Source organism: Athene cunicularia (assembly GCF_003259725.1).
Source record: "Athene cunicularia isolate RWA chromosome 2 unlocalized genomic scaffold, athCun1 chr2_part1, whole genome shotgun sequence".
In the NCBI taxonomy this organism is placed as follows: Eukaryota; Metazoa; Chordata; class Aves; order Strigiformes; family Strigidae; genus Athene; species Athene cunicularia.
Genome location: NW_020799095.1, coordinates 62,982,785 through 63,007,106, shown reverse-complemented (window position 1 = coordinate 63,007,106; position 24,322 = coordinate 62,982,785). Strand labels below are relative to the sequence as shown.

The 24,322-nt window shown below is 35.6% G+C and overlaps 1 protein-coding gene across 1 annotated transcript in view; it reads left to right on the top strand.

The window, feature by feature from the left end:
• The window catches only part of EXOC2 (exocyst complex component 2), a 116,815-nt gene that overhangs the window by 78,858 nt on the left and 13,635 nt on the right, over window positions 1–24,322 (top strand). Inside the window, exon 22 of the mRNA XM_026842710.1 lies at window positions 243–384. Coding sequence (XP_026698511.1) covers window positions 243–384 — 142 coding nt within the window. The remainder of the gene's footprint in view (window positions 1–242; window positions 385–24,322) is intronic.

The window sequence follows — 24,322 nt, the reverse complement described above, 5'->3', positions numbered from 1 at the left end:
AAAAAAAAAAAAAAAAAAAAAAAAAAAAAAAAAAAAAAAATTATATATATATATATACACTGGGTAGGATGTGGCAGTTTCTAGTTTTTTTATATATGTAGTTATGAACTGAAATGTGTAAGTAATTGCTACTGTTTACTGAAAATGAAAGAAAATGAGGTAAAATTTTGGGGTATGTGATTTAATTTTTGTAGTTAATGACTATTTGTTATGTTCTTTCTTTTTTGTTGTTGTTTTTTTAGGTTAGTATGGAATCCTTGAAAGATCTGGATCAAAGACTATTTGAAATGTACATTGAATTCAAGGCAGATCCGATTGTTGGGTCATTAGAACCTGGCATTTATGCAGGATACTTTGATTGGAAAGATTGTCTTGTCCCAGCAGGTAAATATCTGCTTAATAAACTCTGAAATTATTTTAACATTGATTGATAGGAGCTAAAATATACTGTGCAATTAAAAACTTTTTTCTAGTCTGTGTTTTTAACTTTTGACAAGTTCTTATAATAAGTTCTTTCTCATAGACTTTACTTAATTCCTAAATCATTTTTCAAATACCCCCAAATGATTAAAGCAGCTTTTATCATTGATAATCTCTTTAATACTTGTTTTTTGTGATTATTTTGCTTCATTGCTTATATATAATAGAAAAAATTATAAAAGACATCTTCACTATTTTCTTATGAAATTCACTGAGGTTGTTTGGGACTTTTCCAGAGAATCTGGCTACTTTTGTAATAGATGTAATTACAGTTCTGAAAAGGTAAAATTATTAGAAAATGCATTCTATAACAGTAGTTCAGCAAAGAATGTTAAACCATGGAAGAAGGGCAGGTATAAGGTATTTAGAATGACTGAGATGTTAGTCATTATTTAGGTGCTTCAAGAGCCTCTGTTTTAAGGAAGCATAATATAAATGTCTGTCTTTTTTAAGTAGTGAGTATTGTGCACATCTTAACATTTAGATCCTTTAAACATCTAATTCATCATTACTAAAACTCATACATCTGAATCACTTATCACATGATTGCCTGTAGAAATTAGTTGCAGTAACATAGTGCAGGTCATTTTGAAGGTGATCTTACATTAATTTTCAATAAATTAGTGAATGACATGACAGCTTATACTGTCTTGATTGTTTCATAGGGTTGTATATGGCAAGCTTAGTAGAAATTTTTTGGTACTTTAAAATTTGATAGGGAGGTAATTTCAAGAAGCACTCGTAATCTGAATCAGGAGCTGCAGTGCTTGCTCACTGGGCCTTAAAAAAGCAAAGATCTTAGGGTCAATTACTTTAGAGAAAAGTGTCTGTTCTATCTTGTTACTACTTTTGTGCTCAGAATATATGCTCTAATAAAGTTTATAATGGAAATAACTTAGAATTCAATCTTGCACATTCCAATATATATATCCAAATAGTACGTAACTTAGCATGTTTGAAGTATGTTTTTGTTTGGTATGTTTGCATTCCCACCAGCTAACAAAAATGAAGAGAAATAAGTTTTTGTGTCAGTGTTTTATGCACTCATTTCTTGATCTAGTGCATTGGGATCTACATACTAGACTCACATTGCATTTAGGATAATTCTGTAATATTTTTTCATTTAAAGGGAATATTTAATGTCTATTAGAGGTGTGCCTTAGTCTGCTTGTTGTCCAATTTATTGTTGGTTTTATGTACTTTCCCTGCAATTTTGGGTCAAAAATCAAAAGTGAAGATGGTGGATATTAAAGACTCCTCTTTAGGGTTACATATCATATTGTTGGCCAAAAGGTGCCAGTTTGAAGTAGTAAACAATTGTTTGCATTTTTTTTGTTACTCACCAAGCTAGACATGTTAAGAAGGAACACAGTAATTTCTTCCATTCTTCTCCACCTTGATGAACTAACTTTCCAATGGGTAAATTCTGTCAAATGTACCCTGTTGACTATCAGTATAAATGTCATGGCTCAATTCCAGCCATCAACTAAGCACCACACAGCCCGTTGCTCACTCCCGCCTGGTGGGACTGGGGAGAAAATCATAAGGGTCAAAGTCAGCAAACTCATAGGTTGAAGTAAGAACAGTGTAATAATTGAAATAAAATAATAATAAATTTTAATGAAAATGAAAAAGGAAAATAACAAAAAGACATAAAGAAAACCCAAGAAAAAAACAAGTGATAGAAATGATAAACAATTGTTCACTACCAACTGACTGATGCCCAGCCTGTTCCTAAGCAACATCCCAGGGCCAGCTTTCCCCCTAGTTTATATGCTGAGCATGACACCGTATGGTATAGAATAGTCCTTTGGCCATTTGGGGTTGGCTGTCCCAACTGTGTCTCCTCCCAGCTTCTTGTGCACCCCCAGCCTCCTTGCTGGCAGGGCAGTGCGAGAAGCTGAAAAGTCCTTGACTTACTGTAAGCACTGCTCAGCTACAAGTAAAACATCAGTGTGTTATCAACATTATTCTCATAAATCCAAAACACAGCCCTATGTCAGCTACTAGGAAGAAACCAGGAGAAAGAGTAACATTGAGTACCTTCAGTTTGTCTGCTTATAGCAGTGATTAGTTGACCCTGAAAATATTTGGTACCCTGAAGATAAAATCAGTAAGTGACTTGGAAGGCTCCCTCTTGGAAGAGGTAGATAAACTTAATTACTGAAAAGGACTAGAAAAAAAACCCAAAACACCACCACCTCTTCATGGGGCGTATAAGAATGACTTTTTCCAGTATTCAATCAAAAAAAAAAAATCACTCGCAGGCATATAATTTTTTTTTTTTCCAATAAACCACTACAAACAATGTTAAATTGTACAAGGTTATAGGTGAGAAAATATACCCTTATGTAATCTACAAGATGCAGTTGGTACTGCAGTAGACATACTATCTTTTCCATTTCCTCTTAGAAAAACCCAAACCAAAGCAAGCTGTACTTACAGTTCATCTACAAGTAGAGCATGGAAAGTATCTACTTTATTAAACTAAAATAACATACAGGAGTGGATCAAACACACAGTTGGACATACTGATTTGTTGAGGAAAAATACTGTACAGTAGAAATTATCTGTTCTTCAGTAATCCTTATGACTGCAAAATTTAAAGATTTGATTTGAGTTACTTGCCTGGTTTAGATCTTGACTTCTGTAGCCTTATTTTTTTTTAAAAAATAGCATAAAGTTGATGGTGTTGCCACGGTAAAACATTTAGGCCTCATTTGTGTTCCTGAATGGTACTGTTAGTGATGTGTAGTGTTGCATAATTACAGTTACTCGATGTTCCTTAGTGGATACAGCTATGCCTGATTTCCAAGACATAATAGTTTAACCTGAAGGTTTTTTATATGGTATTTCTGTATTAGTTTTCAAATACTACTAGTGATAGTAAAAGTGCAACTTTTGACAGGAACAGTTCATTTTTTGAAAGAAGAGGGAAAATACATCAATTTTCCCATATTTAAAAGATAAGGTAAAAGACAAATAATTTCCCTAATTCAGTCTGAAACTTTCAGACATTACCATCTGGTGACTGAAAATTTTACTAGAGCTGAGGCATGTTGATTCCATGGATATATCCTTTGCAAAGGACATTTTGGAAACATCTGAGTGTCAAAATAGTCAGGAACTGGTTAGGAATAAAACTGATCATTTTCTGGGGATTCATTTCCTGTGTTGCTAGTCTAGTCCAGAGCTTCAAGACTGCAACTCGTTTTGAACAATTTTACCAGTCAAGCACTAGCAAGTATCCCTTTCTTGATGCTCCCCCTGCTGTCACTGAGCAGAATGAAGAAACTGGAAAGCTGAATAAAATGGAAAGAACACCTGATCTGGACTATCAGGAAGATAATGCTCTTGAGTAGATGGAATTGTTTATTGGACAGGATACCAGCGCTGGTAAGAAAATAAGGTTAACTGCAAGAGAGGGAGCAGACTGGAACGAAAAGCTTGTGATGAAGACTGTTATCAAGCAAGGAACAAAGTTGAAACCAAAGGGAAAACCAGGACTGGATGAGCAAAGTAGAAATGTAAATTAGGGCAGGTTTTAGAAATAGAATTAACACAGAAATGAATTGAAAGCAATTATACAAACAAGAGACAGACCTGAAGTACAAATAAAAGGGCAGAGAGGTCTGACACTCACTACATCAGTGAGCTTACCAGAATCTGCAGTATAATCAAAGAAATCCCCTCAGTCTTGCACTTTTGTCCTCTAGGGATCACAGCTATTAATGTTACTGATCACTTTCTTTCCACAGCTGGCAGAAGTTATGTATATATTACTATATACTTACAGTAAAACTGCAGGCAATGCTACATGCTATATATAGGCAATACCACTGAGAAACACAATGGACTAAATATGTCGCCTTGTCAAAGCCATCAATGTTGTTTGTTCTTTAGAACGAAGGCTACAAAAGTCAAGGTCTACAACATCAACCAAATGACTCAAATCTGTATAAATCTACTGTACAGAAGTTACATGTGTGTATTGCCAATTCTGTTGTTGAGCTGTATACATTAATGCAGTAAGAGAATTTTCTGGTTTCCACTCTGGTTTTGTTTGCCTTATTTTCAATGTCAGTAAAAATTACATAAAGAAAAAAACTACATAAAAACAATCAAGTATAATGCAATCTTTGAACAATAACATTTTTTCCCCACACAAGTACACTTGACTTCCTTCATGAAATGGAGGCTGTTTTGGAGATAAAACTGGATTTTGTATTAAGTGGAGCCATTACAGGCAAAAATCTATCCTCAGCTGTTACAGATTCTGAGCACTGAGTTAAAGCATAATCTGGGAGAAGAAAAAAAAAGTAGAGGCAGGATTCTGTCCCTGCCTCCACAGGGTTTTCTGTGTCATGACAAAAATGCTTAAATGCATTATTAACATCATCCTTAAAATGCCTTGACTCCTGTCAATTTGAACATTGATGTTTAATTTGACTACCTAAAGTCTTGTGGTGTGTAAAATATTCAGAAAAATCTTATCCAAAAACCTTGACAGTCTTTATCATTGGCAATTTTGCGGTCATCTGCAAGTGCTGGGCACTATTTCCTTTCATCATATAATTTATGGAGAAATAGAAGGGAAAATAAAAGAATGAGAAGAATTATAATAAATGAACATTTTTGAAGAAGTTAGAATGAAATTAAGAAGCCTGCCTTTTGAGTAAGCTTTGAAAAACAAGTAATAATAAAGTTTTGTACCATGTTTCTGTCAAGGTGGAAAAAGCATATGCCTTGCTGACTTAGGCAATTGTCCTGTAATTATCAGATATTTACTTATACATATGTTTTCTGTTAGTTTTAAGTATTAGGAAGGGCAAATTGTTTGCATGAGGCAAATTTTAATTTAGAGTATGTGCTAAAACTTTTATTGTTTCATTTTTCAAAATACATGCTCTTTTCAATATGTAAGTTCTGAATGTCAGAAAGAACTTGTGTACAATGTTATTATACATTTGCCCCTTTATTTTGATCTAAGGTGTGACTGCTGGTGTTAGAAGGCAGTGTTATTAACTTAATTGGATTTATTGTAAATAAGTAACTTTCGTTTAAATTTTCATTTTCATTTCAATGTTGACTTCTGAGTCTTTACAACAAAGACTTCAATTTTAACATGCAGCAACAATGAAATCTAGTTGGGGGAGTTTGTTTGAAACATTGTTCTAATTTAAACTACAGTATTAACAGAATTAAGAGATTAAAGAAATAATGGGAAACACAATGTTAATCAGCTGCTGAGTTTGTTTTTAGATTATTTTTTTGTGTATACTGGTCAATCTGCTAGTTCAGCATACAAGGTTTTTTCGTTTGTCTTCATTCTTCTTTTTTGGTAGTAGGTTGTGTTTTGTTGGGGTTTTTTAATTCCATTTTAAATGCATATATTTTGTTTCAGTCATCTGACAGAATTAGGCTCTGTTATCTCTTCTGGATTCCAAGCCTTTTCGAGGGTGAATGAGGTGGTTATGTTACTCTGGATAGATAAGATTTTTGTGTACTGAAGTTTGTGTAGTACAAGCAAAAGTAGTTGTAGTATGTCCCGGGCATTCAATCTTCTAGATCATTAATGTGAGCTTTTGCATTCAAATATCAATTTTTTAAAAATCAAGTGACAATTTTAATTTATTTGTTTACATCTACAACAACAATATAAATTTGAGAATAGAGTCTTTTCATTTATTTTTCTGAGAAATTCAGGTATGGTGATCTCAAACTTTTGAAATGCTGACTGCTGTGCAGTCGAGCCAACATTCACTCAAAATTCATAGCATACAGAGGTGCAGACTCTAGTCTAAACAATCTTTTAAAAATTTATTTCTTCTGTGTTTCACTGTTGTTGTCTGATGCTGGGTGGTTTTGAGTTGGGTTTTTTTTGTAGTATCTAAAATTTCACATTGCATGGAAAGTTTCAGGTGATTTTGCACTTTCAACTGAAAGCTGATTGTTTGTGTGGTTTAGATATTCATTCTGTACTGGCATAAATTGAATATAGTAGAGAAATCTGAATTTCTTCTTGTTCAGGATGTTAAGGGAGCATTGTTTGAAACATTTCAAATACATCAAATGCCACTCTTACAGTAAAAGATTAAGTGCGTCAGATCTACTAAATCAGATTTGATATACTTGTCACATCTCTTATCTGTTATTTGTCTAATTTAAAAATCTAATAAAAAACTTCTAATGGCAATAGCCTGATGAAAAGGTACTCAACAGTTAAAACTGAAATATCAAAAGGCATATTGAATTTGTAGTTACACAGCGACATACTTGTCAACCCTAACTTTTCTTCTTTTGTTTAATTTCGGGCACCACCACCCTGCTTACGTGGAAGATGACAAGTGCATTTACATCTTAAAAACATTTGGATATAGTTGAAATTTTTTTTTTGAGAAATAGGCAATTACTTTTTGACTGAAATGTGCAAAATAGTTTGCTTTGAAATCCCTGCTGTAACCCTTTAGATTTCCTCTAACACTTCAAATGATTTCAGAATTATCTTACTACATATCGAAGATCTTGACCTCCAACAGATCTCAAATGATGTCCTTTGTTGAGGAATTGTCTGTCTCTTTATGCTTTAGTAAGGCCAAATTCTGCTGTTCTGATGCAGGGATATAATGTGCCAGTTAGTTTTTTTATGTGAAGAGGAAGAAAACAATGATGCTTTTGCAGTTCTGTTGCATATAAGAAATAAACATCACAATATTTTGGGGAGGAAAAAAAAAACATTCTGCAATGGCAAATAAAGTTGCTAAAGGACTTATCAGTTGTGCTTTTTTTGTTACAAAATGCCAGTTGTTTTTAACTGTTCATGGCACAGTCACAGCTATATTCCACTAGCTGGTTATTTTCATGTAGGGACTGGAGGAGAGGGTACAGACTAAAGCCTTACATGTCTTACATGCCTGTGCATTCTTGTACTGTATGTCATTGTATTTCTTTTTCTTGCAGTGTTTCTTAGGTTGTAGTTTAGAGTGCACAGGGTGTTCAGCGATGATGAGAATGCCAACTTAAGCTACTGAAAAGGGAACTTACCTTTAACTGCTAGCAATTGTAGCAGTGAAGTAATTTGATTGGGGGGGGGGGGATCGTAGAAGAATTGAGCTGCAGCAAGTTTGTCTGGGAAGTGTGAAGGGGTGGGGGCAAGAGGAGACCACAGAAACACAGCGCTGCACAAAAGGGAATCAGCACTTAAAGAAACAACTGTGTATCTGTGCTGGTGTGTGGAACCTTTGGAGAAACTTTTTTTTGAACACTGGAGTGTTCTTATAGTACTCTTTAAGTACTCAACATAAGCTATTTTTCATTCAAACTAACTGCATTTGCAACAATCATTAGTAAATTTAATTTGGTTATTATAGAAAGGAAATATTAACTGTGTTCAACATCAACAATCAAATTTTTATTAGGATGAGTTGAATTCAACATCCTTAAATGACCTGTTCCACCAGCAATTTTAACAATGTGTTGCATGAGTGCAGTTCTTGCATTTGGTTTACTACACATAATTCTTCACAAAGTAGAATCATGTACTAAAATCTTGAAGTCAAGGGTTATCATATTGTAGCCTTTCAGTTTTCTAAAAAAACAAAACAAAACAAAGCACCGTGAAATATAAGCACAAACTTCACTGCATGTTTGAAAATACCTTCATTTGTGTAACTTTATTTTAACCTCAGATTTCTCTTCAATTTCACTTTCAGACATTCAAGTTTCATTACATTTCTCACTTCTGACAACAGTGAGATTTATTTAACATGTTACACTGGTGTCTGACATAAATATTAAGGATTGTTCTAGCTGGTGAAATGGTATGGACACTGTACCCTCTCTGTCCTTGGAAACAGTTGCAAAAGATGAGAACAGAAGGAACGTTTTCTCCAACTTCCTGTAGTTTCTGCCAACAGGTTATCTTTAATTTCTGACTGTTGTAGAAATCCCAGGAGAAACTGTCCTGGAGAGATACTGCATCTTCTGGTCCCTACCTGCCGCATACTGAGTTGCATTTGCACGTAGACTTTATTAGATACTTTCTTGTGCTTCCGCACACTTCTTGCATGCAAGATTTTCTGATGCTAATTTTGAATCTAGTTTCTTGTTAGCTGGTCTCAGCAGACTCTAGACTTCATGTACAGACATGCAATAGAAGTTCATCTGCAACTTACTATTTTGTTTCTTACGCTTCCTCTTCCTTTGCCCATCTGCCTTCACTCACAGTTCCACTTTGTAGTGTTTTCTGCTATTAAGTCTACTAGTAGTTGTTTACTAGACTGTCTTCCATCCCTCTCCCAGCTTCTCTTTGTCTTTACCTGTCAAAGCCTTTCCTGCAATACCTTCTGGCATTTCTTTATATGCTTTGCTAAAGACTATTAAGCTCCAGGAATTAAGTTCAAAAAAATTTTTATCTTTGATATTTTTTTATTAAAAGTTGGAAAACCTGCATTCTTTTCAAACTGCAAAATTAATTGTTCCCCAAATTTGTAAATTGCCTATTTAAAGCAGGGTATATTTTAAAAAGAGAAATAATATGATAAACAATTCTTTTTCATCTGAAAATTCTGGAGACTTAAGGCAAGCTTCATTTATATTGCTTGAGGGATAGGAAGAGCATGAACACAGAAGCCTTATATCTCTAAGAAGTTATCTTGCTGCGATTCCCTGGTCAGACCATACCTAGTCTTGTAGCTTGACAGTTGTGTCTGTTCATGTACACTTTCTAACCGATGGTATTAGAAGTCACTCTGATACCTAAATGAGATGACAGTTATCACAACTCCAGAGGATTTACCTATCGGCAGTGTCTGAAAACTTAGAAGTCTGTTTTGTTGTCTAGCCATTTGTAGGAAGTTGTACCATCGTGTTTCCAGTTTGGCATTTTGAAGACCAGTTTGATCATTACCCAGGAAACTTGTCGGTTCAGCATTTTCTAGTTCATGCAGTGTTAGTTCACAGTTCATCTCTGGGTGGACATGTGTTAAGATCAACAATCTTTGGGATTCTTTTTTGTTACAAGGAAACCTAAGTATTTTTTTTAGACCCTCAAGCACAGTCTTTGAGAAATACTTAAGCTATTTTAATATTAAATAGTACTTTTATGTCAGCCTTTGATTATAGCATCTGATCTCTGCATTGCTCAAAGCAGATGATTAATTGGGGATTGGAGTCAATGATAATGCATAGAGGAGAAAGGGCAAGCATTTTTTTTTAACTCTTCCAGCACTCCTTACTACATTCATGGATGAGGGGAATCCACACAAGTTTTGTACTGCCCTAACCCCTTCAATAAAACATTAGTAGTAAATCATGTCAACAGTAAAACAATACTCAGGGGTCTAAATTCTGGCATAGTGAATGTTTTAATGTTTACTTTGCATTTGATAGGCACAAATGACATCTTAATGCTTACTGTTTGGTTTACTGATTACTTTGTTTTACTGTTTACTGAATGAGGCAGGAAACACTTTTGGAGCACTGGCAGGTTGGGTTAGCATTGGATAAGTGAGTATGAATGGATGGTGGAAGGGTAGGAAGAACTCAGTGATACTTCAGATGTGTTTGGGAGCCAGAACTGAAGACCAGAGAGGTGAGGAAGGTACAATAAGGTCATAGTTAAAAAAGCCAGAATCTTAGAACTCCAAGTCAATAATCATTGTTACTATTCTTTGGTTTTATTTGATTACAAGCCAAAAAAATTAAAACCTTGGTTGTGAATGAGGTGTTTGAGTGGGCTTAGCATTAGACTGCTCCTTTAATCATTACGCTTAGAAACTAGATTTTTATTTTCTTGATAATGCTCAAGGTAGTTTCTGTGGCAATATTTAACAAACTGAGGTGTAATGAAACAAATGGAGTGGGGAAAGTTGGTCACGTGAACAGTAAAATTACCTGTAGTCCCAAACTGTGGTATTAAGTCTGAACCAGACTCCTTAGTTAAGCTTTTTAGGTTGGGCTCATTCTTTTCCTACAAAGATTTATTTCCACAGTTGTGCTCACTGTAGATGCTTTGCTATTTCTCACATAAAATTCAGTTATGTAATGTTTAATGTTAAAAGATCTTGGGACAGCTCTCTTCTTATACCCAGAACTGTTTTAAAGTCCCTTTGGCAGTCTTTTGCCAGATCCTGCTTTCATTGCTGGTGCATGTTGTCAATTAGTGTATGGGCTTTATGTATTGGCAGAACTAATTTTTTACTATACAGTATTTATCTGCTGAGAGATTAAATGTATTCTCGGGGTTATCTCTATTTTATATTTAAATGTATTTGCTTGGAACAGTTGCATTTTTCATATTGTATTGGCTAATGCATACATTTCCTGTTTTGAGGTTGTCAGTGACACAGAAAATATTCTGTGGAAATCAAGGTATCCATTTAAAAAGTTAGATTCAAGGCAAACTGATATGCTGTAGAAACTGTGGAACTTCAAACTGGAGAGTAGTTTATTAGATCACACCGAGGTCATAGTCACATTTTCAGAAGAGAAAGTGTGTTTGGGAGCACTGTGAGGTCAAGAAGCATTTACAGTTCATGATTAATATTTAGGAAACTTTGTTGTTACCTACTCATAGGTGACTGTGGCTCTCATTTAAGGCTAGTGGTTGAGCTGTAGTAGAAGTTTGCTGCTGTTTGTAGCTAAGTCATAGTCCTTTAGCTCAAATTATAAAGGATCAGTGTTTTGTGTGTGATATTTAAATGGGAAGTCCCCAGTTGAAACTTTGATATTGGTGAACGTAAACTCAGCTGTATCAAAATTGCTAGACTTGTTTGTGCAGGGAGCTACCTGTATGGTACCTGTAATTCACACTCTCATGCTTAGAGAATGGTTTTGTCATTTTAACATTTAGCATGTAGGTACTAGTTAGAAACAATCTATAACTGTTGTTTTCTCCCCTGAAAAAGGTACTTAGTGTCTTGTGGGGATTTGTCAAGAGCCATGCAAAATTTAGCATTACAGTACCTTCTCCTGTACCACCTGTGCAGATGCAGAGAATCATCTTAAAAGACCCGGGATTTGCGGCAGACAAACCTGGGGACATCCAAAAGCCTTGATGCACTTAGTGAACCCACTGATCAATTCACATTCTTGGTTATGGTTTGAAATGTTGCAGGTTTATGGTCAAGCATAAACAATACTGAATTCAAGGTGATTAAAAACAATTATTTTCTAATCCCTGAATGTGTACAGTAGTTAAGGATGCTGTAGTTATTAACATTTTTAAAACACTGATGAAAATAAAATCTTCAAGATGTACCTAGCTGGACAGCTAAACTAGCAGAATGGAAAATAGCTGTCTGCTCAGTGATTCAGTAACACTTTCTCCCCAGGGGTGTGTGAGTGTGTTTTAGTTGAAAATTTTAGTGTAACAAAAAGTCTCAGCTTTCTATACAAAATTTCTGTACAAAATTCAGCCTGGAGCATATTCTCTCTGTAGCCAAGTTATCAAGGCCTTGAACTCTTACTTTTTAAGTGGGAAAATATGATAGACTTCTAACAGTGCAGCAGATCCATTGTAATAAAAAGCATTTCATTAGCTTAAAATTTCTTTACACAACGAATAGCAATTTAAATTTAATGAAACACTTAAACTTTATTGATGTGTGGATGAAATTATAGTGTTGGACTTGTTCAGTGGTTGAAGTAATTCAAAATTATTAAAAGTCTTTACTTTGAACTGTGAAAAATCTTAAGCTTTCCAGTTATTGTGGGTCACTCCTGAGTCCAGATAGCTTCCAAATGTTAATTTTGGACTTGAACGATTTTTAAGGATCTATTGTTCAGGTCATGCAAAGACATTCTTCATTTCAGATCCATGCTGTTTTCAAAATGCCATAGGGATTCAGTGAAACTTGGAAGTGAAAAACTATGAAAGAGAAATACTGGCAGCTAGTACAAGTTCTCACCTTCACTCTAATAAACAGGATAAATATGCCATCTCACTGAATATTGTATGTGTGTTGCAACCATTTTTATGTCATTTTTTTCTCAGCAGAGTAGAGGGCAGTAAGGGTTTTTTTATTTGGTTTAGTTTTTGGGGGGGGTGGGTGTGGTGGTTGTTTCCTTTTTTAACTGCAGTAACATCTCTAAAAGCTGCTGAGGTCTGGTTCTAACTCTGCTTATTTAAACAGACAGATAAATTAACTTCTGCATGAAATTCAGTTTATGGCAAATTTTGCCATAAATTTAAGGTATATTCTTGTATTTTGTTACTGATTTGCTGATCTGCATGCATATGACTGCAGTACATGGCACAGTTTTAAATACATACATTGGTAGAAGGAAGGACTGGCTGAAGATCAAAATGATGACTGCTTCTTCAAGGTCAAAGTTATCAAGTCTGTGGAGAGAGAAAAAAAAAACAAACCCAAAAACAACAACAACAAAAAACAAACAAACAAAACAAAAAAAAACCCCAAACAAACAACAACTAGATTTTACCACAGAACTCAAATTTGAGAATTTGGTGAAATGAAGCAGAGCACAACCTCCTACTGCGGCTTTCAAAGAATCCATCACATCTGTAATCAAGCTCACTTTGGTCAGTCACATCTTGCCCATGCCTACAAAATATGCTACCTATTAGTGTTTGCATGCAAGCTAATACCATGGCTTTGATTTGGCTGCCAATATGATGAAAAAAAAAAAAAAAATTCATTCTGTGTATCCACAAAAGGTACACAAAGCAATTTGGAAGAAAGTATGTAAAAATATTAATAGCCAGTCCTGTGGTTTCTTTCTGTGACTGACTGCTTGCACTTTTTTGAGTTAAGAACATTCACACAGCTTTGCAGAATCAGGTTCCAGAAGTATAGGGTTTTTATATTATATCTGTGATGCCGACTTGTTGCCATTGTATTTCTGATCTAATTCAAGAGAAATAGAAAAAAATAAGTACTAACAAAACTATACATTAAAAGACAGGAAAATTGTGTGTCTTGTTTCTGGTAGTAATCTTTTTGCTCAAAAGACTACTTCTAAAGTTTCTTAATTTAAAAAAAATATACTCTCTTAAAAAGTCTATGCTTTACCTCCTTTTGCCATGTTTGACTTTTCTTTTACTTACCAAAGTATATCTGTCTTAAATCACTGTAATAAGCACAGGACATGTTTCACTGGTGTTTAAGGTTTTTTCCTGTAGCTTGAAGGTTAGACAGATGCAGGACATAACTGGATGTTAAAATTATTAGTGTCTGTATTGTTCTAAATGCTTTCTTTGTGAAATTGGTCTCTTTTGGATCAGTTGGCTTCAGTGTTCTCATTTCTTATAATAATAATATTTGAGTGACAACCAAAGTAAATTCATAAACATAGTATATCTCTAAGCCCATTCTTCATTTATGAAATTGCTGTCATTTTGCATATGACAGGCTATTATTACAGTACCAGTGACTTCAGGAATTATGAGAAGAACCCACAGTTTCCTGAGTGAGTCTGTGTTTTGAAAGGTTTTAATAATTTTAGGTTTTATAAAATCATGAAAGGACACCTTCAGGGTGCCTTAAAAATGATGTGTTTGAAAGAAATAAATGAATATTCTTGCAGGCTATGCTTGGTTTGTGTTAATGAAAGGAAATATTGCTTGAGACTTTTGGATTCAACTGTTCAGAGTTTTGATAGAGATGTTGATTTTTAGTATACCTTACAATTAAAGAAGTGACTTGCTTTTCACATCGAATTGGTCATTCTGTGTCTTTATTTTGTATATAGCTACCCTCTTATCTGTGAAACACGTTTTTTTAAATTGATGCTTCTTGCTATTACATAAATCCTCCTGTATTGGGATAACTTGGGGCAATGTGAAGGGGTTATCTGTGTTGCTGACTTCAGCCCCTACTGACACCACTGGATGTGTGACTGGGTGTTAACCTGCACATCAGTAAAGTGAGTGATGTGTCTGGGATTGGCAAGGACCACCGAATATGAGGAGTTTTGGAAGCCTATGTGAAATTGTGAAGAGGTACAATTGGTTGCTTTTTTTTCTTAAGTGGCTTACTTGTGAAGAATTTGGAAAATACTTTAGGTAAATGACAAACAGGGTATATTACTGGAAACAGTATGAGTACCAAGCAGAAGAACATAGGTAGTAGTTTTACAAGATGATGATACTCTAGTATGTTCACCACCTACCAGCTCCTTTGTTCCACAGTTTCTCTATTTTTCTGAGATACGGAAAAAAAAAACAAAGCGCTTTTCAGCAGCAGAAGCAGTTTTGGTCAGTGTGCTCTAGCTTTATTTAATGAGAAAACTGTTGATGCAGATTACTTTTTTGAAAACATATCCAGTATATATCAAATACATATATATATATATCTATATATATAGATATATAGATATATATCTATATACACTAAGCAGTCCATCCCGTCTTAACATGCAATATTGTGTCTTGCCCTCAGTATTTCTCTTGCTCACAGACACTGGAAACTTAAGAATGTTCTGCAGCCAGAAAACAACCATTAAATTCCCACTCTGCCAGATTTCCTGGTATGGATATACACAGAAGGATCTCAATCTTGCCTGAAAAGCTGCTAAAATTGATGGGAACTTAGTCATAGCAGGAACATGTATGCCCTGTTGATTTTTCAACACCTTACTTATTAACACTCTCTGCCTTATCAAAAGAAAATTCTTCAGCATTAAAATTGTTCTTACAGTGGAAATTTAGTGATAATAGAACTTATATACATAATGCTCTGACTATTATATGCTGAAAATAATGGGAGGCAGAGGGAGGGAATTAAGAAATTTTCCTTGGGGAGAATGAAACACTATTTGCTTAGGAAGCCATCCGAATGGATTACTGGTAGAAAAAGTTCAGGTAATACTGAGGCATGCTTAGATGTATTCATTTTCATGTCAAGAAGGAGAATTTGTTATATCAAAGAATCTCACACATAAATTTCATTCTTCGGAACCTGTTTTTCCCACTCAGGGAGAACAATGTTTTTGTTTTGGATAGTATATGTTATGCTGTAATTGGGTGAAATGTCTTTTCTTGTAGGGCATTTTTCTTTTTCATTACCTCAAACCAGGTACTTAAATAATCACAATTTAGATATTTAGATACTGTTGGGTTTCCCCTTAAGTCAAACATAAATAGCCACATAAATTCAATTAAAAAAAAACAAAAACAAAAAAAAAAAACACCTCAACAACCCCAACACTGTTAACACCCCAGTAGAAATAGTAAGACCTTTTTTTTAGGTGCTGTTAAATCTGTAGGGCAGCACACTGTTGGCTGTGAAGTGTTTGTATTTTTACTGTCTCAAGTTTGCATGCATGGGTTACAGCCACATGTTGATGGGGCAACTGTGCATGTAGAGCACCATTTAATGGCTGTAACTTGTTATAGACAATGCTGCTAATACTTAAATGGCAACATCAAAAGGAAAGTTTATCTGGGTCATATATCTCAAGTACTGGTCTCAGCCAAGGGTCATTGATGCATTTTTCTATTTATAACTGGTGAGCTGATCCCTGTGTATGCTTAGAGGAAGAGGTATGGATGACTGATTGCCGAAGTAGATTATTTTTTTTACATCAGTACACAGGGATTTTGTTTGGTTTAGAGGGATTTGATTATTTTTTTTTTTAATTTTTCCATTTACATTTCTTATTACCAAATTTACAGGTTGAAATTTGGCTTATTCTGCAATAACTGAAGTAATTGGGGAGTGTTTATGGTTCAATTCTCAGTATGGTATGCATCATCCTTTGCTCATGACCTTCAGGTCTGGGTTGGTAAAAGGCCCTTTATACTTTGTTACTGTGTTTGATGGAAGAAGTTAAAGATAAATCCATCCCTTAACAAAACTGTCCTGAGAAAATACATACATATCAAATTGGCATTTAACTACCTGCACATCTTTTAAGTATTAGATGCGAGCAAACATCTGTTCTTCTGAAGTGAAGCACTACTGGGCTTCACATTTCCTGTTGTAGTCTTTGGTCTTTGCAGGTTCTTCTCATTCTTAATGATAAAACAGATTATATTCTGTCCCAAAAGCAGTGGATTTGAATGTGTGTGGTAAGGATCAGAAAGCAGCAAGTATTTGGGTTGCAGACTTCTTCAGCTGACCCTCAGATCCTTCTGGCAGTTTGGGTGGAATAGCAGAAAGTTCAGAACAGCATCAGCAGCTTCTTTTTTAAAGACATTTTAGTTTGGGCTATACACAAGGGCACAGAACCAGTACTATTCTCTAGATGTTCTCCTCTTGTAGACTGAAGTTCATGCACAAAGATATAAATCACAGTATTGGGAGCCTTTAGAACTCTTGCTACTCCAAGCCAGCTGAAATACAGAAACTCTCAGGTTCTTTGAACGTCATGACATAATTCTATTACTTGAATTAAAATAGTTCCAAAACTACAAGTAACGTAAATCTTGAAAGCCTTCATGTTTAATGTTTTTGGAAAGTAGTTTTGTGGCTACTTGTGTCAAGTCCTTCAAGTAATATTCACTGTGTTACATCAACATAGTCTCATGGCTGAAAATAAGAACAAGGCAACTAATTCAACTATGTAGCACTCTGGCTTTCAGATCTCAAAATAATTAACTAGGTTCTGACTCTCAGCGATCTGGCACTGTCTTCCTTTGCTTTAGAACTGTGCGTTGTAAAAGCACTTTCCCACGTAGATTACCAGTAATTTCTTCATTAAATCTCGATTATCAATAGCAATTTTTTAGGCCACTATTAGTTCTTAAGACTTTTTTTCTGATTCCTGAGGCGCTGTATCTTTATAATTACCATAAACTATGCAGAGAAAAATTTCAAGGAAACATTAATCTGATTCACAGTTTAATTAGTGTGGAGCTAGTAAGAACAATAGAATTATCAAAACATTTTCAGTTTTACCAAGAAAGACCTGCTAATGAGCTATTTATAGCACACTTGTATCTATTTTTGTCACTAGTCTAAGGACTGACTTAGGACAAATGGGTTAAAAAACAGGAAATGTGGTTAAATAAGTGGGTAATCTCTCCAGAGAGTTTCCAGTTTGCCTACACGTTCACATTTTCTTCTGAATATACTCTCAAAACAACACGAAGTACAGTACCTTGAAATCCATCTCCGTTTAAAGGAGGGAATGTTTCCAGCAATAGCAGGAAGTGGCCTAGTGAAAAATTTTACATTCTTGGTTGAATTCAAATGAGGTTCTGGTGTCCCTGTCTGTAAGTCATTTTTTTTCTGCTTTAATAACATTGGAACAGTTGTATGACATTTCAGTTGCTTCAGGTGTATCATATGAATCCATTTAAGTCTGTGTACACTGTAATTGTATCTTTGGTTCTAGACTGGTTTTAAATAATTACTTTCCTCCAATTTTACCCTTTCTTTTACGTTGGACTGTATTTGCTAATATACTATGCACATACTTTTTAAAAGTATACATATAATCATGTTTGGAGTTAGTAAAAATAGTGTTATTAATCAGACTGCATAAATCTTGCCATGAAGTAAGGAATTTACTGAACATGATTATGTCCATTTAATTCTCTTAAGGGGTGGTGTCCGTATTTCTTTCTTTGGGTAAAGGAGAAGCAATAACTAAATTAAAGGCATTCTTTGCAATGCTTGTTATTTGGTTTTTTGACAGCTACTAATGATTAGCTTCTTTTAAAATAAACTTGAAAATGGTTTGTGGGTCAAAATGAGAGGGAATATAATAAATTTTAAAAAGCAGCTTAAGTACTGCTAAAGGTTATGACCTGGTGGAGTTTTTCTATTTGTAGAGCTACTGCCAGATAGAAGTGTTCTGCTCTACAGAAAGTTTTCTAAACAGAAACAGGTCTACAGTTTTCGAAACATGTTTTTGTCCAGGACAAACAAAAAAGTGTAATGCCAAACACATTTTTAATAATTAGAAAAAAATAAACAGGCTTGTCTAGCTACCTTAATTTAGAAGACAGGCCACTGTTAGTACCGGTATTTGAAGCTGATTTCCTTTCAACCGTCTTTGAAGAGAGAAACCTGTGTACTGTTGTGAAGAGTAGAGGTGAGCAGCTTTGTTATGTCCATGGGGAAATTCCAAGTCACGTCTCTACTTTTTTTTTTTTATATACTTTTTTTAAAACATCTGCAAGGTGTCAAGTTAGATGATATCACTGTGTGGGTGGGGGCGCTTCAGTAAAATAGCATGACATACTCATGTAGCAGTGCTGTAGTTCATAAAAGGCTCGTGTCTTCAAACAAGTTAGGTTTCTGTCTGTTCCACATTTAGGAGACTATCTTGAAAGGTATAGGCTTCTTGGAAATTAAAACACTGTTTTTCTAAATGAGGTATTTCATTCACTATAGTAATTGCAAATAGTAGCTAGCTTTTAAAATTATTTTTCAGAAACATTAAATAGTTTAGGGCCTTTTCTAAGGAGGTAAATGCAGTTTGTTGTTCTAGAAACATGCAAAGTTTTCATTCATAATGTAATTTTAATTCCTTTGCTTAATTCCAAAGTTTGAATTAAACAGACTATCAGTCACATTAAATTTTCCCTAATTATAAGTCTTAAATTTCTAAATAGTTTTGGGGTACAACACCTTTATTGAAATACATTTCATGTAGCCTCAGGCATGCTCTTGGTCCTCATGGGTAGCAGATGACATCCTCTTCTTTCATATTATTCTGGGTGCTTAATTCTAAATCCAAATTGCTTGTTGTGGGTTTTTTCAAATCCAAGCTAAGTGCTCTGAAAGAGTCAATAAATAAATTTATTTTAAATAGTTTCACAATACCAACATAGTGCAAAACATTTTTTGCTATGCATACCTCATAGTTAAGTAGCCTGAGTCTCTTAAATATTTTACGTGTAAGGTATATTATGTCATGTTTATTTGGAATGCTGCATACTAAAAAGAAAAGTATTTTGGTCTTAATTTTAATTTTCACTTTTAGTCTGTGCTGCTTTCTCATTTACTTCTTGGGATAAAGTAGTTGATAGACAGTTTCATCATGTTCAGGCGGTCATCAGTATGGGAAACCTAGAGCTAGTCTGTAGATCTCTTAAATTAAAATTTGTTTACCAAGGTGTGTCTGCACAGATACTTTTTTTTTTTAATTCTAGCAATTTCTGCATGCAGTGCTGACTACTCTGATGACCTGCTGCAACCTCAGACAATGTTTCACTTTTTAGTGCCTCTTCCCCCTCCCACCCATTTGTCTTACCTGTTTATATTTTTAGTTTTCAAAAAGCGATTACTTGATTTTAGTCGGAAGTTATGGGTTAGGTTAAATTGAAAAGTGAAATTCTGTGGTGTGTGTCGGGCAGTGGGGCAGCTTGATTTGTCAGCAGGCATCCATCTAACCTTGAAATCCCCGAGTAGGCTGCATGGGGCAGGACAGTGCTCACTTGGTGTATCCCAGTCTGCCTTTCCAAGACCTGCAGAAATACAAATAGGCTGCCATCCCACAGGGTGTCCTGCTTGTCCATAGTTCTGCTTTTGTAACATGAATTTCATGGAGGAGAAAATGTCCTGACCACACTAGAAATCATGCTAGAATAACTGTAGTTAGATCTGGTAAATACTGCTATTGCTTCAGCTGCAGTGCAGCCAGAACCTAGAGGAAATTTAACAGTTAAAATCAGACTGTTTAAAGAAGTTACATGGCTTTGTGGATACCATTCATGAGTTTCTTTTTTAATGTGCACTGCACAGCACTGATTAACGACTTGCAGTAGATGTGTGCAGTTTTTTTCCAGCAGTTTCATATAGCAGATTAAAAATTTAGAGAAGAGCTGCAAGAGTTTAACTGACATACAGTTCAAAATACTTTTTGTGTGACTTGCTGTGGAGTATGGTACTATATATCTGTGGTTTAGAGGTGAACATTTCCAATATTGATTCAGTTAAATCTGTCAATAGGGTGTAATGTAACTGAAAAGAATATATACATCAAATAATTTAAAAAGCAGGGCCTTCCTTGGAACAGAGCAGATGAAATTACAGGAGTTTTTTTTCTATTTGTTCTCTAAATTTGCTATCAGCATAGCAAATGAAACATCTAGGAACAGTCAGGTATTGGTGCTGTGCAGCTAGGTATGAAAAATACTAATCTGTTTGGATTACCAAATTGTTTGTTGTTATTTTTGAGGAAAGTTTTTATTAAAAAGTAATCAGGAAAAAAAAAAAGTTTTCAGACTGTGATTGACTGTTCCTGGCATAACTCCTCAAACAGAACAATAAATTGTAAAAATATTGCATACAGTTGGATTGGTTTAAAATTTGAAATTTCAGACTCCCAGCCATCAATTTTCCTAGCTCTAACCAAGTCATGTTCAAGCCTCAAGGCCCACAGCTTAGTGCTTTTTTTTCAGAGGCGCTAAGAAACATTGCTACCACCAGCAGCAGTTGCTTGCCCATGCAAGTACTGGCCTCCTACAGAGGCCAGAATGCTGTTGTTTCCTGAATTGGTGGCTCTGTGCCTACCAAAGACTCATTTCTGTTTCAGTCCCTCAGAGTTTAGGTTTCTAATAAGACAGTCAGCTCAGTTTTGAAACAGGACTGGTAGCTTGGTCAATGTATGAAGAACCATTCATTCCTCTTTAGTGAATCCTTTGCTTTCATTGCTTTTCAAAAAAAAAAAAAGAAAAGTGATAGCTGTCAGACTGTAGAACTTCCTGTGGATGACTTTTCTAACCCTTCCACATAAGAGCAGTAGTTCTTAATGTTCATGCCAGATGTTTATTTGACTGTGAATTTACCGGAGAACTTTTTTCTTTTGACCCTTCATAGCCTCTCGTCCTCGTGTCTGGTGTGGTTTACAGCCGATAAGCAAAGGTACCTGCTGATGCCACCTGCTTTTTCTAAACAGTTATCTGCTTTTATCCTCCCCTCCTCTTTGCACAACAGGCAAGGTGAAAGGCTGGTTCAGTGAGAGGCAGTAGCAAGGTTAGCTTCCCAGTTGTCCATCTCAAATGAGGTTCCAGTCTCACTGCAGTTAAAGTATGTTGAACCTAAGCTGCCTGGGTTAAAACCTCCTGTGTGTTTCAGTTGTCCTAGCTGAATTTCAGTTCATTGTTCGAGCTCTTGAGTCTGTGGAAGATGTAAAAATGTTTGATGCTCCTATCCTATCTATCAAGTTACTCTAGAAGGATTGGGAACATCTGAAGACTTGTGCTGCCTTCTGGCACAGAAAAAGCATCTTGACGAGTTCAGTTTTACTGTGTGTGCAACTTTTGCTCTATTTGTGCATGCAAGTTTTTGTAGCCTCTCTGTGTCTTAAAATTACGCATATGGTATTGCTGTTCCAGCTTCTGCATGCTTATTCAGTCACTTTGGAGGTTTCATAGTAGAACGCTGTCATCTAAGTACTTGGGGGAAACATAGCTCTGAGAACTACATGTGGGACAACTGGTAGCACTATGCCATCTGAAGATCTCCTGAATGACTCCTGCATTGGCAAGCTAGAAGTTTAGTTTCTGTTACTCCTCAGAACCACAAATCTTTTTCCCTTCTGCTTTTCCCATAGTTCACACAGTCATCCTTGCTACAGCTTTACAGTATGGTTAAATTGCTTCTAAGTGTAGACTTCCTGACAGATTTAATTTTTAAGGGAAAAAAAAATAATAGGTGATGTAAACTGGAAATTAAATTTAATGCATAATCTTGTTAGGTGTGTCACCAGTAAAAAGTACAGTGGAGAGCCCAAAATTGGAAGCTGCTATTTTAAAGTTTGTCAGCCATTGTGATAGTTGATGGCTGAAACTGTCCTTCATTCTTGTGTCTTAAGTCTTCCCATCCATTTTTCTTTAGAGCAGTACTGGGGCTTTGTTAGTGGCAGCTAGAATTCCAGCAAGTCGGAGTTTTTGGTGTTAAGAATAGAGTGGGAGGGGAATGCATTTATGCTGTAACAGAATAATAACATTTTCCTGAGAGAAATTGCAAGGGCTTGTTGAGACTTTCTTTAACACATTTCTGTCAGAAGCTATGGAAAGGCATTGTATTTGTGCTTTAGTATGCTAAATAAGAGGTATTTTAGACTTAAGAATGTTATGTTTCACTTGATTAGCCTAATAGTTGCAACCTACAGTTATATGGTGCATTAGCTTTCAGTGCTGTATAATAGGACTGGCAGCATGGTGTCCCAAAAAACTGTAATTGCGTGGGCTGCTGAGCAGTCATAGAGAAAGCTGCACAAAAATTCTATTCTAGACAGAATTTTTTCATTTTGAAATTAATTTCACAACAAATTCACAGTTGGATGCCACTGCTTGTATTTCCAGTGAATCATACTCAAAAAAAGTAGTACTTTGCTTCACCAAAGCCTGCCACAAACAGTGCAGTGATATAAATCAGAAATTGGATATTTTTTAATTGTAATTTTTCAAAATATAGTACGGTTCTTAACTATGCCTGCAGGTCCTGACATTCAGATATGTTTGGTTTTGTCTCCACATGCAAAAATGAAAATCCTTTACAAATAAGACAGAAAGAAGGGCTGGGGGAAATACCCTTTTTATTTATGCTCTATTCATGATAGGAAGCTGACTCCCTGACAGCAACGGTTGTCACAACACCACATATTTAATATTATAGCATAGTCAGAGCAAACCTGTTACACTCTTATCTTTAATTTCCAGTCTAAGTTCTACTGATGGTCAATTCATTTATACCTTTCTTTCATGTGTTAGTATTGTTCTTCAGCTTAGCTAGTTCTTCCCTCTCTCCCTGTCTGGTTCCACTTACTGGCATTTTTGGAGCCCAACTGCATCTTCATTCTGTCTTTGGTTTGTTTAACTTACCAAGACAAGGTCTTTTAGACTGTTAGGTGATGCAGTTAAGGCAACTACAGTTTCATATACACAGACTGCCTCTAAATTGCATAGCTTTCCAGAGTTTGTGCTGAACTATCTGCTCTTAAATTGCAAAACCTGTCTAAGAAACTGAGGAAATACTTGAGCTTGTGCTGAGCCCCCGATCCTGCAATTTTAGCAGGACTGGACCTGCTTTGAAAGGTCAGGAACACCTAATTAGATAGAACTACTGAGACTGCAGGAAATAACCTCCTTTAAGGTCTCAGTTCACCCATTTGTCCTTATATGATGAAGATAAAATACATCTGCTTATGCCTTTGCACTGAGGTTTAACAATTTTATCGTACAGCTGGGATGGACTAGCAATATGCAGCACTAAGCTACTGGCATTTCATTTTTACCATAGGTTCCATCTCAGTTCCATTTAGTCAATTTATTCTGAGTTCTTCAGTTAGAAAACATAAGTGACCATTTTAGATCTTAGCTGTGCACCACCAGACAATGGTATTTAACACCTGGTGATAATGTTGCTGACATTAGTATTTCATGCTTGTAGAAGTAACAGTACCTTATTACGGTAACTCTGTGATTGACTCTTTAAGAAATATGTTATATAAGGTTTCCACAGACACAGTTGAAAGGCAACTTTTACTCGCATAGTCAAAAGTTGTTTAACTTGGGTGCTCTTGGCAGCAGCAGCATTAGCAGCTCCTATCCTGAGCCAAGTTGCATGAACAAATGAGAAGAGGCACACTACCTCAGGAGCTTAGATGGGATGGGTGGGAAATGAAGATTCTTCCTTGGAACCACATCACCCTCTTACACAACCCGCCCACTTTGATCTCTATAATTCCAGGTTTTCACCTGCCCCATGCAGTCCCCTCTCTGTACTTTCATTATGGCTCCCCAGCTGTACCAGGGATTGAGCAAGATCCTTCATTAAAGAACAATCAGTTGGGGCAAAGAAATGCTGCTTAGTTCAGGAGGGAAATTTTGATTGACTAATGAACACCCTCTGGCTGTGCTCAGGCATCCATAGAAAAGGGAGACCATCAAAGTCTTAATCTTGTGCAGCATTTGTGCAAA